The sequence below is a fragment of the Pristiophorus japonicus genome, chromosome 8, assembly GCF_044704955.1.
Source record: "Pristiophorus japonicus isolate sPriJap1 chromosome 8, sPriJap1.hap1, whole genome shotgun sequence".
NCBI lineage: Eukaryota > Metazoa > Chordata > Chondrichthyes > Pristiophoridae > Pristiophorus > Pristiophorus japonicus.
Genome location: NC_091984.1, coordinates 11395150 through 11408172, shown reverse-complemented (window position 1 = coordinate 11408172; position 13023 = coordinate 11395150). Strand labels below are relative to the sequence as shown.

At 45.6% G+C, this 13023-nt stretch overlaps 1 protein-coding gene across 1 annotated transcript; it reads left to right on the top strand.

Moving 5' to 3' along the window:
• The first annotated feature begins 5323 nt into the window (after positions 1 to 5323).
• Positions 5324 to 5733, top strand: LOC139268378 (histone H2B 1/2-like). Its single transcript, XM_070886447.1, has 2 exons — positions 5324 to 5452; positions 5497 to 5733. The coding sequence occupies exons 1-2, from the start codon at positions 5324 to 5326 to the stop codon at positions 5731 to 5733; spliced, it is 366 nt and encodes a 121-aa protein (XP_070742548.1).
• Positions 5734 to 13023: the final 7290 nt, after the last annotated feature.

Sequence of the window (13023 nt, the reverse complement as noted above, 5' to 3'; positions counted from 1 at the left end):
TCTTGAATATATCCAATGAACTGGCATCAACTACTCTCTGCGTCAAGGAATTCCACAGGTTAACAACTCTCTGAGTGAAGAAGTTTCTCCTCACCTCAGTCCTAAATAGACTACCCCTTATCCAAAGACTATGTCCCCTGGTTCTGGACTTCCTCAACATCGGGAACATTCTTCCCGCATATAACCTGTCCAGTCCCGTCAGAATCTTATATGTTTCTATGAGATCCCCTCTCATCCTTCTAAACTCCAGTGAATAAAAACCCAGTTGATCCAGTCTCTCCTCATATGACAGCCCAGCCATCCCTGGAATCAGTCTGGTGAACCTTCACTGCACTCCCTCAATAGCAAGAATGTCCTTCCTCAGACTAGGAGACCAAAATTGAACACAATATTCCAGGTGAGGCCTCACTAAGGCCCTGTACAACTGCAGTAAGACCTCCCTGCTTCTATATTCAAATCCCCTAGCTATGAAGGCCAACATACCATTTGCCTTCTTTACCGCCTGCTGTACCTGCATGCCCACTTTCAGTGACTGATGAGCCATGACACCCAGGTCTCATTGCACCTCCCCTTTTCCTAGTCTGCCGCCATTCAGATAATATTCTGCCTTCGTGTTTTTTCCCCCAAAATGGATAACCTCACATTTATCCACATTATACTGTATCTGCCATGCATTTGCCCACTCAGCTAACCTGTCCAAGTCACCCTGCAGCCTCTTAGCGTCCTCCTCACAGCTCACATCGCAACCCAGTTTAGTGCCATCTGCGAACTTGGAGATATTACACTCTATTCCTTCATCCAAATCGTATATTGTAAAGAGCTGGGGTCCCAGCACTGAGCCCTGCGGCACTCCACTAGTCACTGCCTGCCATTCTGAAAAGGACCCGTTTATCCCGACTCTCTGCTTCCTGTCTGCCAACCAGTTCCCTATCCACGTCAGTACATTACCCCCAATACCATGTGCTTTGATTTTGCACACCAATCTCTTGTGCGGGACCTTGTCAAAAGCCTTCTGAAAGTCCAAATACACCACATCCACTGGTTCTCCCTTGTCCACTCTAATAGTTACATCCTCAAAAAAGTCCAGAAGATTCGTCAGGCATGATTTCCCTTTCATAAATCCATGCTGACTTGGTCCGATCCTGTCACCGCTTTCCAAATGCGCTACTTTGTCCTTCATGATCGATTCCAACATTTTTCCCACTACTGCGTGCAGTTCTGGTCACCACATTATAAGAAAGATGTGATTGCACTAGAGAGGGTAGAGAGGAAATTTACAAGGATGTTGCCTGGACTGAAATATTCTGGCTATGAAGAAAGATTGGATAGGCTGGGTTTGTTTTCTTTGGAACAGAGGAAAAGGAGGGGAGACCTTATTGAGGTCTATAAATTATGAAGGGCCTAGATAGAGTGAATAGGAAGGACTTATTTCCCTTAGCAGAGTGGTTAACAACCAGGGGGTATAGATTTAAAGTAATTGCTAGGAGGTTTAGAGGGGATTTGAGGGGAAATTTCTTCACCCAGAGGGTGGTGGGGGTCTGGAACTCACTGCAGAAACCCTCACCACAGGTGCTTGCATGTGCACTTGAATTGCTGTAATCTACAGAGTTATGGACCAAGAACTGAAAAGTGGGATTAGGTTGGATAGCTGTTTGTCGGCCGGCATGGACACGATGGGCCGAAATGGCCTCCTTCAGTGCTGTAAATTTCTATGATTCTAATCCTATTTAATGCTATTTGGTTAATTTTAGGAACAGCATGACCTCTTACCTGGATATTGTGGACCTTCACCCTTTTAATCATGTCACCCGTGGCTCAGTGTGTAACACACTCACCTCCGAGTCAAAAGATTGTGGATTCAAGTTCCACTCAAGATCAAAAAAAAATCTATGAGGGAACAGCACCAAGGGAATAGGAACACCGTCAGTTCCACGTTGCCCTCCGAGCCACACAATATCCTGAATTGGACATATATCATTGTTGCTGGGTCAAAATCCTGGACCACCTTCCCTAACAGCATTGTGGGATTCCCTCCATCACACAGACTGCAGCTGTTGTTTTGTCCATATTCTACCCTATTCTAAAGTCCAAATTACATTCAGTTAATCACTATCTTTCTCTCCTTTTGATCTGATAGGCTGCTCCCACCTTATGCCCTTCATTTTACACAAGTATTTCATGGATGTATACACCTTTCTGTCAAATCAGTCAGAAGCAAGTGTTCAACCATTTGATCTGAACTGCCGAAGTGATCAAAATCTCCTCAAAACGCCTATAGCTGTCATCGCAAATAGCAACTGACTTATTCCACAGTGGTTTCATTGGAAAGTGGTTCAACTTAAAAATTTCTCAAGAGGGAAACTACTTCATAAATATCATTACAATGCCTTCTATATGCAATGCATCATTAGACCACTTGATCACTGTCAAATATCATGTTCACCAATTTTTTCTGAGGGATGTTAGTGCAGGGACATGGAACATTTTCCATTTCAGACACCCCGCAGTGTCAGCATCTAACACTCCTCGAACAGGCACAGCATGGGTTCGATACACAATAAAGCTCACTTTAAAACTGCCTTTCAGCACCACCTTCAGAAGAGTGTTCCACGCTTTACCAAAGTGATATTTCGCAATATCCCGCACTGGCAATTCTGGGACTGAATTATGAGCAGCTGGGGCTGTAGACTCACGCTCATTAGGAACTGGATTGAGAATGCCCCAAACTCACTTTGTGCAAGGCCCTCACACCTGGCAAATCAGAAGAGGGATTTATCCGGTCAGTCTGGGCTGCATTCAAATGAAAGGTTCGAGTCAGCTGTGGCTCGGTTGGTAGTACCCTCACCTCTGCGGTTAGAAGGTTGTGGATTCACAAGAACATAAGAAATAGGAGCAGGAGTAGGCCCCTTGAACCTGCTCCGCCATTCAATAAGATCATGGCTGATCTGATCCTGGCCTCAACTCCATTTCCCTGCCCGCTCCCCATAACCCTTGACTCCCTTATCATTGAAAAATCTGTCTTTCTCCACCTTAAATATGTACAATGACCCAGCCTCCGCAGTTCTCTGGGGTAGAGAATTCCAAAGATTGTTGACCTCTCTCTGCTAAGGGAAATAGGCCCTTTCTATCCACTATATCTAGGCCCCTCATAATTTTATACACCTCAATGAGGTCTCCTCTGTTATAAGGAAAACAAACCCAGCCTATCCAATTTGTCCTCATAGCTAAGATTCTCAGCAACATCCTCGTAAATCTCCTCTGTACCCTCTCCAGTGCAGTCACGTCCTTCCTGTAATGCGATGACCAGAACTGCATGCAGTAACTCCAGCTGTGGCCTAACCAGCTTGATTAGTACTTGGGAGTCAGCTATTTACAATCTATATCAATGACTTAGATGAGGGACCAAGTGTAATGTAACTTAGTTTGCTGACGATACTTGAAGGTAAATCAGTTTCAGAGCAGTGGGTGTCATTCAAGGAGGAGATAATGACGGTTCAGAGCACATAAGAACATAAGAACATAAGAAATAGGAGCAGGAATAGGCCATTTGGCCTCTCAAGCCTGCTCCGCCATTCAATAAGATCATGGCTGATCTGATCATGGACTCAGCTCCACTTCCCCGCCCGCTCCCCATAACCCTTTATTCCCTTATCACTCAAAAATCTGTCTACCTCCACCTTAAATATATTCAATGACCCAGCCTCCCACAGCTCTCTGGGGCAGAGAATTCCACAGATTTATAACCCTCTGAGAGAAGAAATTCTTTCACATTTCCATTTTAAATGGGTGACCCCTTATTCTGAAACAATGCCCCCTAGTTCTAGATTCCCCCACGAGGGGAAACATCTTCTCTCCATCTACCCTGTCAAGCCCCCTCAGAATCTTATGTTTCAATAAGATCACCTCTCAGTTTTATAAACTCCAATGAGTATAGGCCCAACCACTCAACCTTCATATGACAACCACTTCATCTCAGGAATCAACTTCGTGAACCTTCTCTGAACTGCCTCCAATGCAAGTATATCCTATACACAGTACTCTAGGTGTGGTCTCACCAACGCCCTGTACAGTTGTAGCAGGACTTCCTTACTCTTATACTCCATCCCCCGTTCATAATCCCTTTGCACAACATTCTAGTGCAGCACCAAGGGAGTGCTGCACTGTCAGAGGTGCCGCCTTTCAGATGAGATGTTAAACTAGGTCTGCCTGCTCAAGTGGATGTAAAAATCCTATGGCATCATTTGAAGACGAGCAGGGGAGTTATCCCTGTGTCCTGACCAATAGTTATCCCTCAATCAACATCACTGAAACAGATTATCTGGTCATTATCACATTGCTGTTTGTGGGAGCTTGCTGTGTGAAAATTGGCTGCTACGTTTCCTACATTACATCAGTGACTACACTCCAAAAGTACTTAATGGGCTGTAAAGTGCTTTGGGACATCCGGTGGTTGTGAAAGTTGCTATATGAATGCAAGTCTTTCTTTTAGTGCATTACTCACTGCATCATTTCGTTCTTTCTCCCTTCACCAATTTTAAAGGCCTGGATTAGTTTGGGTTTCAATAGGAATTCACTGGCAATTCATCTCTTGTCCCTTTATATTATTTTTTTTTCTTTTTGGTTGCCAAATTAAAATTGACAGTAATAGGAATTGATTATATTAGTTTGTTCTGGTACATATGAATAAGGGTCGGCCCAAGGTCATTTTCTTTAAGCTTGAACTCTAAACTCTACCTACGCCCCCCGCCCCCTTAACTCGGATGCTGTTCTGTTCCTGATCTGCAGTGACCCCTGCTGGAAAATGCAGGCATGTGTACGTCAAACAAGGTCAGGATCGTGCACAGCACTGATGCACCCAACAGTCAAATAGCCGGCCAAAATCACTATCTAGGCTGACATAAGAAGAACCGGATGATGATTGACATCTATGTAATTATACATAGCAGAACAGGACAGAAGAGGGGTGGGGAGGAGAGGAGAAAATAGGTCATATTTAAAAAATAACTATATATTGGGAGTAACTGCGTAACCATGCTTTTTGTTGAAACTGTTCTTTCCCACCTTTCCCGAAACCATTGACTCCTTGCTGTAGCACAGGCTCCAGGTGATAGCCTCAGCAGGTAGCATTGGCAGGGCTGTTCACCATGGAGAGGCATCACAGCCCAGCCAGATGTTGAGAGCATGGTTAGCTATGATGCCCTTAGCGGTTGAATAGAGGAATCAACTTTGGTGGGTCGAAGGACCCATTCCCACCATTGAGTTTTCTTATCATATACACACATACACAACACAGTGAAAAAAATGATCAAACATCTGCGCCAAAATGACTTTTCTGGGTCTGAAATTGGGTTTGAAGATGACGGAGGAGAAGAAAGCAGCTCCCAAGAAAGGCACCACGAAAGCCTTGAATAAAGTGTCAGCAAAGGGCGGCAAGAAGCGGAGAAGGTTCGAGGTAGGAAAAGTGCTTCCATCTACACCTACAAAGTGATGACGTAGGTTCACCCCAATGCCGGCATCTCCTCCAAGACCACGGGCAGCATGAGCTCCTCGGTGAACAATATTTTTGAGCACAGCCTGGGTGAGGTTTCTCGCCTGGTCCCCATTAGAACAAGTACCATCAGCTCCCGGGAGAGCCAGAGCGCCTTGTGTCAGCTGCTGCCCGGGGGAGCGCCAAGCGCGTGCCGCGTCGAACGAGACAAAGGCCGTGCGACCAGGTACACCAGCTCCAAGTAAAACGCCGCAATGTACTGAAAGAACCCCAGCATACAGAGTTGTGTGCAAGTAGTAAATGTTCCTCTGTATAGCATCATTGAAAATGGCACCTTTTCTGCACAGCTGATCTATATAAGGCAAAGACTGGAGCTGGAAACATTCATCATGGAATGATACAGCACAGAAAGGGGCCATTCGGCCCATTGTGCCTGCGCCGGCTCTTTGAAAGAACTCTCCAATTAGTTCCACTCCCCCTGCTCGTGCCCCACAGCCCAGCAAACGTTTCCTTTTCATGTATATATCTAATTCCCTTTTGAAAGTTACTATTGAATCTGCTTCCACCGCCTTTTCCGGCAGCGCATTCCAGATGGGAACAGAACATGGGGATAGCCAAGTGAAAACGCGAGGTTTGCAATACCCACAATGCTGTCTGTCTGGCATGGCCATTAGGGCAGAGGCTTTGGAGCTTTCGAAGCCTAAAAAGGAGGATTAAGCAGCGGGCTGCATCTGTCGTATCGCAGAAACATCTCCAAACCTCAGCTTTCTGCTGGAAGCGCGTAGCCAGATGAGGCGGATAATGATTGCGTTACACCTGACTAATCGCAGGTTTGTACGGCTGCCAGAGGACAGGTCAAGATGCAATCCTGCGTGTGATGTGTTTAGTCTCTGCTCAGCTGCATGTACTCTATGTGTTCCGTTCACAGTAACCTTCTGAGCCCTGAATAGGAATATAGGAACAGGCGAAGACCATTGTGCCCCTCGAGCCCGTTCCACCATTCAATGAGATCATGGCTGATCTGCGACCTAACTCTATATACCCGCCTTTGCCTCATATCCCTTAATACCATCGCTCAGCCTTCAGTCTGAGGGTTCACAAGGGTTGGTTTGAGGTTTTATCATGTGATCTCCCACTCCAAACTATCCCGCCTACCCCCACACGAATGCCATTGGTCACCTGACACGTCCATCTTCACAGTGCAGTGCCTTCCCACACCAATCAGAAAGCCGATTGGATGATTCTTGACTGTTATACAGTCATTTTTCCTCATCTTCAATATTTTATGTTATAACTAATCGACACAAAGATTTAGCATTTATTGTATGTTGTTTTATCAATGCTCAATGCTGCTTCAAGGATTCTTGAATGGAGGAGAAGGCTCAAGGGGCTATGTGGCCTACTCCTGCTTCTAATTCTTAACCATCAAAAAAAGCACATGAGCCCCAAAACTGATCTAAAACATAATTGTTAAGTTGGCGATCCACTGATTTGGCCCAGTGAAATTTGCATGTTGGCAATCTGAGAACTCGCCTGGCCCTTTAAAACCTGGGAACCAGCACTGACAGAAGTGAAAATCAGAGCGAGGTGTGAAAGGACAGATCCACCAAGACACACAATAAGTGCACTAAAAGAGTTCTTTTATTATACAATGCATCACATAAAAGCATTCGCTATTTTTTTTTTTACTGAACGGGAAAAAATGACATTCGAAACATTGAAAACGTGTAATAAGTCGCAAATTACAGTCTAATCCCATCGTAAGTTCACTTCACACACTGTGGCTCCTGTACAGCAAAGCCAAATCACTGTGGTGGCTGCATTGGCCCTGGTGGCAGCAGTAGGCATTGCCATATCATGTACCGGTCAGGTTTCTTCATCTCTACACACTGTACACGGCAACAAATGGCTAAAGGAAAAGCTCAATTTAAATATCTGTCTGCAAAATATGTCTGTTTGTGTTTCTATATATATATATATATATATAATATAAAACATTCCTGCATTTGCAGCCAAGAATAGAAAATAGCGGAACAATAGTTGCTATGGACACAGCCATGTTACACTGTACAGTACGTTAGATGCTAAGTGCAGCGAAAAGCATGAATGTTTCCTAGGTTGCATGGTTCTATTTTAATAGCCATTGCCTCAGTTGGGTTGAGATGGGGGGGAAAACAATAAGTTCCATAGCATGCACTCAGACACAGAAAAAAGGATTGGTATGCCCGACTAACCACTTAAAAACTACCAACGTAAAACACCATCAATTCTGCCCACACTTGTGGCATCTAATTTAAGAGATAATAAACACAAGGACATCACCCTGAAATTGCCCTTGGGGCCTCCACCGGTCTACAGCCACTCCTGGGAGTTTTCTCAGTGACTTGTGTGGCAAAGGGGTGGGGTTTCCGTCCGACCCTTACAAGGCAATTGATGGGCAGGGCCCCAGGGCCAAGGGGGTCCTTACAGGGATTGGGCGGGAAAGTGGAGTTGGTGCAAAAATTCAACTTTGACCTTCTTGAATGGCGGAGCAGATGCGAAGGGCTGTCTGGCCTACTCCTGCTCCTATTTCTTATGTTCTTCGGCGAGGAGTTCTTGCTGTTGGGACCCAGTGTTGTAATGACGACCAGAATGCAGAGTGAGTGGAGATGTACCAGCCTCCACAAGGGTACTTGTGGGCCTCACTGGTGGGTCCAAACCAAATAATTGGCCTCGACCCCCCCCCCCCCCCAAAGAACTCAAAATGATTTTCTTCACCAATTCACCCAGACCGACCCCATTACTCAGGCCAAAGGTTGATATAGGCTGATTGTTAGGAAGTGGGGGGGTGCAGCAGTTCGAACCGGGTAACCCTGTCCCCAAGCGCAGAACTAGGCCAGAGGTTCCATGGGCCCGGGTCAAGTGGGTGTCATGAGATGCACCCGAAATGGCACTTGAACCCATCTGCTTCCTGCTCATGAGGTGTCCACAAAATAACCCCACAAACTCTGCTGAGTTGCTAGCTGGATAATACTTCATGTCCGTCCCTGTCACAGCACAGTGATCAGGAGCAAGGATCCTGGTCAAAGGGGCCAATTTCAGGACCGCATCCATTGCCCAGGGCAACTCAGCACAGACCAGGGATCGAATGCGGGGCTCTTCGGACCTGTATCGTTAATGTAACAGCACTAACCAGGAGAGGTCAGTGCTGAGGTCAGACTGGGTGTTTATTCACCCAGTCCAAACATGATCTTTTCTTGTGCTTACTTTGTGTAACATATGTGAGAACAGGCTCGATGCCTTGGTGGGAGTTACAGTACAGATCACCAAAGGCCAATCTGATCCTGATCTGTACTCAGTTAACTTGGGGAATGGTAGTGCCGCTAAAATTGATCTCAAGCACCTTCTCCGAGAAAGGAAATCAGCCAGGGTCCCACTCTAGAGCACTGTCAATGATCGCTGCTGGTCGTACACACATAGCACTGGGCAGAAAAGGTCAGAGCTCTGCTGCGACGCACACTGCAGTAAAATAGCACCGCTCACAATGCAGTCTCACAGAGGAAGAATATCCAATGAGAGAGCTGCAGGTGACTGTCGAACTATATCCCAGCCAAATTCACCATCTTTAGTTATGTGGCGAGACTAGAGGAGCTGGGGTTGTTCTCCTTAGAGCAGTGAATGTTAAGGGGAGATTTAATAGAGGTGTTCAAAATTATTACGGGGTTTGTATAGAGTAAATAAGGAGAAATTGCTTCCACCGGCAGGAGGGTTAGTAACCCGAGAACACAGATTTAAGATAATTGACAAAAGTACGAGAGGGTTGAAGAGGAGAATTTCTTTACACAGCGAGTCATTATAATCTGGAATGTGCTGCCTGAAAGGGCGGTGGAACCAGATTCAATAGTAACTTTCAAAAGGAAGTTGGATAAATACTTCAAGGAAAAAACATTTGCAGGGCTATGGGGGAGGAGCAGGGGGGGAAGTGGAACTAATTGGATAGCTGTTGTAAAGAGCCGGCCCTCCTTCTGTGCTCAATGATTCAACATAAGAACATAAGAAATAGGAGCAAGTGTAGGCCATTAGACCCCTCGAGCCTGCTCCACCATTCAATAAGATTATGGCTGATCTAATAGGAGGGAGGAATTATAAAAAGAAAAAGAAAAAACCACAAGACCACTAGAGCAGAAGGGACAGGTACACTGGAAGATCCCACTTCCTTAGCGCCAATGGGACCTGGGTATGTTTTGGAGGCCAACACACCAAGTGAGATGAGAGGCACCAGTTGCTGTGATTCCATCGATATTTGTCATGGCGGGGTGGCGGGGGAAGTGAGGGGAGGGGTTGAGGTGGGGAGCTCAGCGCACCAATGCCTGAGTGAATCCAGCACTTTACCCCCCTCCCCCCCAGGCTCCACATCTTACACTGGCCTACCCAGGGTCTTAGGGTGGGGGATGGGGAGGGAGGGGGGTGGGAGTGCCACAGTTACCTTCACATACCATGCAAGGTCGACCAGTCCACAGTGGGTCCCAATCCCAGCACAACTGCCGGGGATTGGACCCCTGCCGATTTTCAAGGCTTAACACATATAAGCCTGTCTGCCTTTCGAGCTCAGAAGATCGAATTGCTGTAAAGTAAACATGACCTGAGGTCAGTCAGAGTTGAATTGCTGTCTGGTAGAGAAGTTTGCAGATTGAAGGTTGCTTGTAGATTTTCAGCTCCAGATCAGAAAAGAAAAAGCCCGAGATGATTACTGTTTTAATGCTCTTGGTAGTTTAAAATGTGACATTAGAAGTATTATGGGAGTCCTCAAAATTTAAGATATAGATAAATGAAGAATAGATAAATATATACGGATAATTATAAATACCTTATAGATACAGAGATTGAGAGATACAGAGATAAAGAGATAGATAGATAGATAGATAGATAGATAGATAGATAGATAGATAGATAGATAGATAGATAGATAGATAGATAGATAGATAGATAGATAGACAGACAGACATAAAGATAAATATGTAGATAGATAGATATGTAGATAGATAGATATGTAGATAGATAGATAGACAGATAGATAGACAGACATATAGATAGATATGTTGATTGATAGATAGATAAATAGATAGATGGATAGATAGATATGTAGATAGATAGATATAGATATTTACAATACACAGAGAGATAGATGGATTGACAAATAGACAGATAAAACTAATACGTTTCTGCACACAAAACTATTAGTCGAATGCTGCACATGAAAGTACAGATCTCTCCTGACGATCAGCTCCATCAACTATTGTTTCTTTACAGATTACAAGAAAGGGTAAAATTCACACACCGCCTTTTCTCCTTTTGAATTTTCCTGCTGCACTCAGGCACCGAGCGTTACTGAAACTTCAAACAAAGCACAGCCTGTCTCGGTGACTGAGTGACGCGAGTGAGCTCAATGTACAGCAGGGAATTACCAGCTTCCAGTAAACTAACTGCAGTGTAAACAATACAAAGAGTGCACCATAAAACCAAATACACAACTCTGGAAATCATCAGGAGCTCCAGCAGAGCTCAAAGAGCCCTCAGCAGCCTACAACAATGTGCCTTTCGCCCTTTAATGTAACGTTGCATTTATTATCGACAAATCCATGGCCGCATTTTGATTGCCCATCAATCCATATTTGAGTGGCTCCATAACTGGTCAGATTATTTCTTTACTGCACTAAATATGCAGAACACATTTCACTTTTCTGTGAAGCAGAGTAGACAGCTCATGATTGGTCCATTTAGCAGCCCTGAATAGCAATTTATTTAAAAGAACTTAAGGATTCAAGTGGAAACGCAAGTAAAAACAACAAGCCTCTACTTCATACTAGGGTGCAGAGCAAATTAATGTCCAACTTCTCAAAAATAACTTGCATTTATATAGCACCTTTACCATAGTAAAACATCCCAAGGCACTTTTCAGGAGCGTAATCAGACAGAATTTGACACCGAGCCACATAAGAAGACATTAAGACAGATGACCAAAAGCTTGGTCAAAGAGGTAAGCTTTAAGGAGTGTCTTAGAGGAGAGAAAGGTGGAGAGGTTCAGGGAAGGAATTCCAGAGATTAGGTTCTAGGTAGCTGAAGGTCCGGCAGCCAATGGAGAGAAGAAAATTGGGGCTGCACAAGAGGCCAGAATTGGAGGCGTGCAGTGATCTCAGAGGATTGTAGGGCTGGAATAGGTTACAGAGATAGGGCGGGGCGAGGCCTAAATTAAAAAAACAATCCTACACGACCCTGCTCTGAGCTCCTGGGTTAAGGGAGGGAGTATTGGGGCTGGGGTTCTTGGTCTTGATCACCGTCCTGTGACTCACTATTAAGTGTTGTGCATATGTGGACATTAGTTGAGGGCTGGGTTAGGTTCTGCCTTAATAGCCTCTCCTCCCCTCCCTCACACAGTGGAACAGATTGTCTGTGCTCACGCTAATGCCCATGATTTAGGGAGGTCTTGGAGGGACCTCCACCATCTGTGGGACCAGGCGCAAGCAAAGAGCTGTCACCTCCAAAAAAGCTGAAAGAGAAGGAATAAAACGTGAAAATGTGCAATATTCCTCTCCCCCGCCGCTCCCCCAAAGATGCACTTTTTTCTGTGAGCCGCCGTTTACATGGACCCAGTAAGATCCAGCACACAGCTCACTTATGTCTCATCAATTTTCAATTGGTGGCCGTGCCTTCAGTCACCTGGGTCCTAAGCTCTGGAATTCCCTCCCTAAACCTCTCTCCCACTCTCGCCTCCTTTAAGACGATCCTTAAAGCCTGCCTCTTTGACCAAAGCTTTTGATCGCTGGTCTTAATATCTCCCTATGTGGCTCGGTGTCAAATTGTGCTTGATAATTGATCCCTTGAAGTGTCTTGGGACATTTTACGACGTTAGAGCTGTTTTCTTAGCAACAGGAGACAGCAAAGCGTCAATGTTCCCAGGAGAGGGGATGGTATGGCGAGGTGAAATAATGAAATATTAAAACAAGACTTGACTCTGAAGTTCACAAAGAAACGTCAGGTGACTGTGTGAGTGGAGGCGCCACACTGAGGTGGCAGTGAGGCCCTGGGTTCTGCTGAGTCCGTTGACCACAGCCCCAGGCAGCAGTGGGCGCTCCACAACGGGCCTTAGTGCCCCAGGGCGACAAAGGAAGGAGGGTTGTGACTCCCGACCACAACCACGGTGACCCCCGCTGGAAAGTATGCACGTGGTGCCAGGGCAGGGCTCAACTCGGCTGTGATACCCACCCACCGCTGCAGACTGAGGGCTCGCCTTCTTGCACGTGAAGAATGGCTGCTCGGGGCAAGCTATCGGGGTGGTCAGTTATAGCCCAGCAGGGGCCAGTGCCTTCAGGACAGCAGAGGGAGAAGATTAAAGGAAGAGAACTGAGGTCAAGCTAGTACTGCGAACCTGCGAGAGTACGTTGATCCATGTGGTTTATATTTAGCTAGTTACTGTGACAGTGCAGCAAACTTGGTAATGCATGCTAATTGTCAATACTGGCGAGAACAGAGTTTGTGATAGGCTGGGTTAGGGTCCT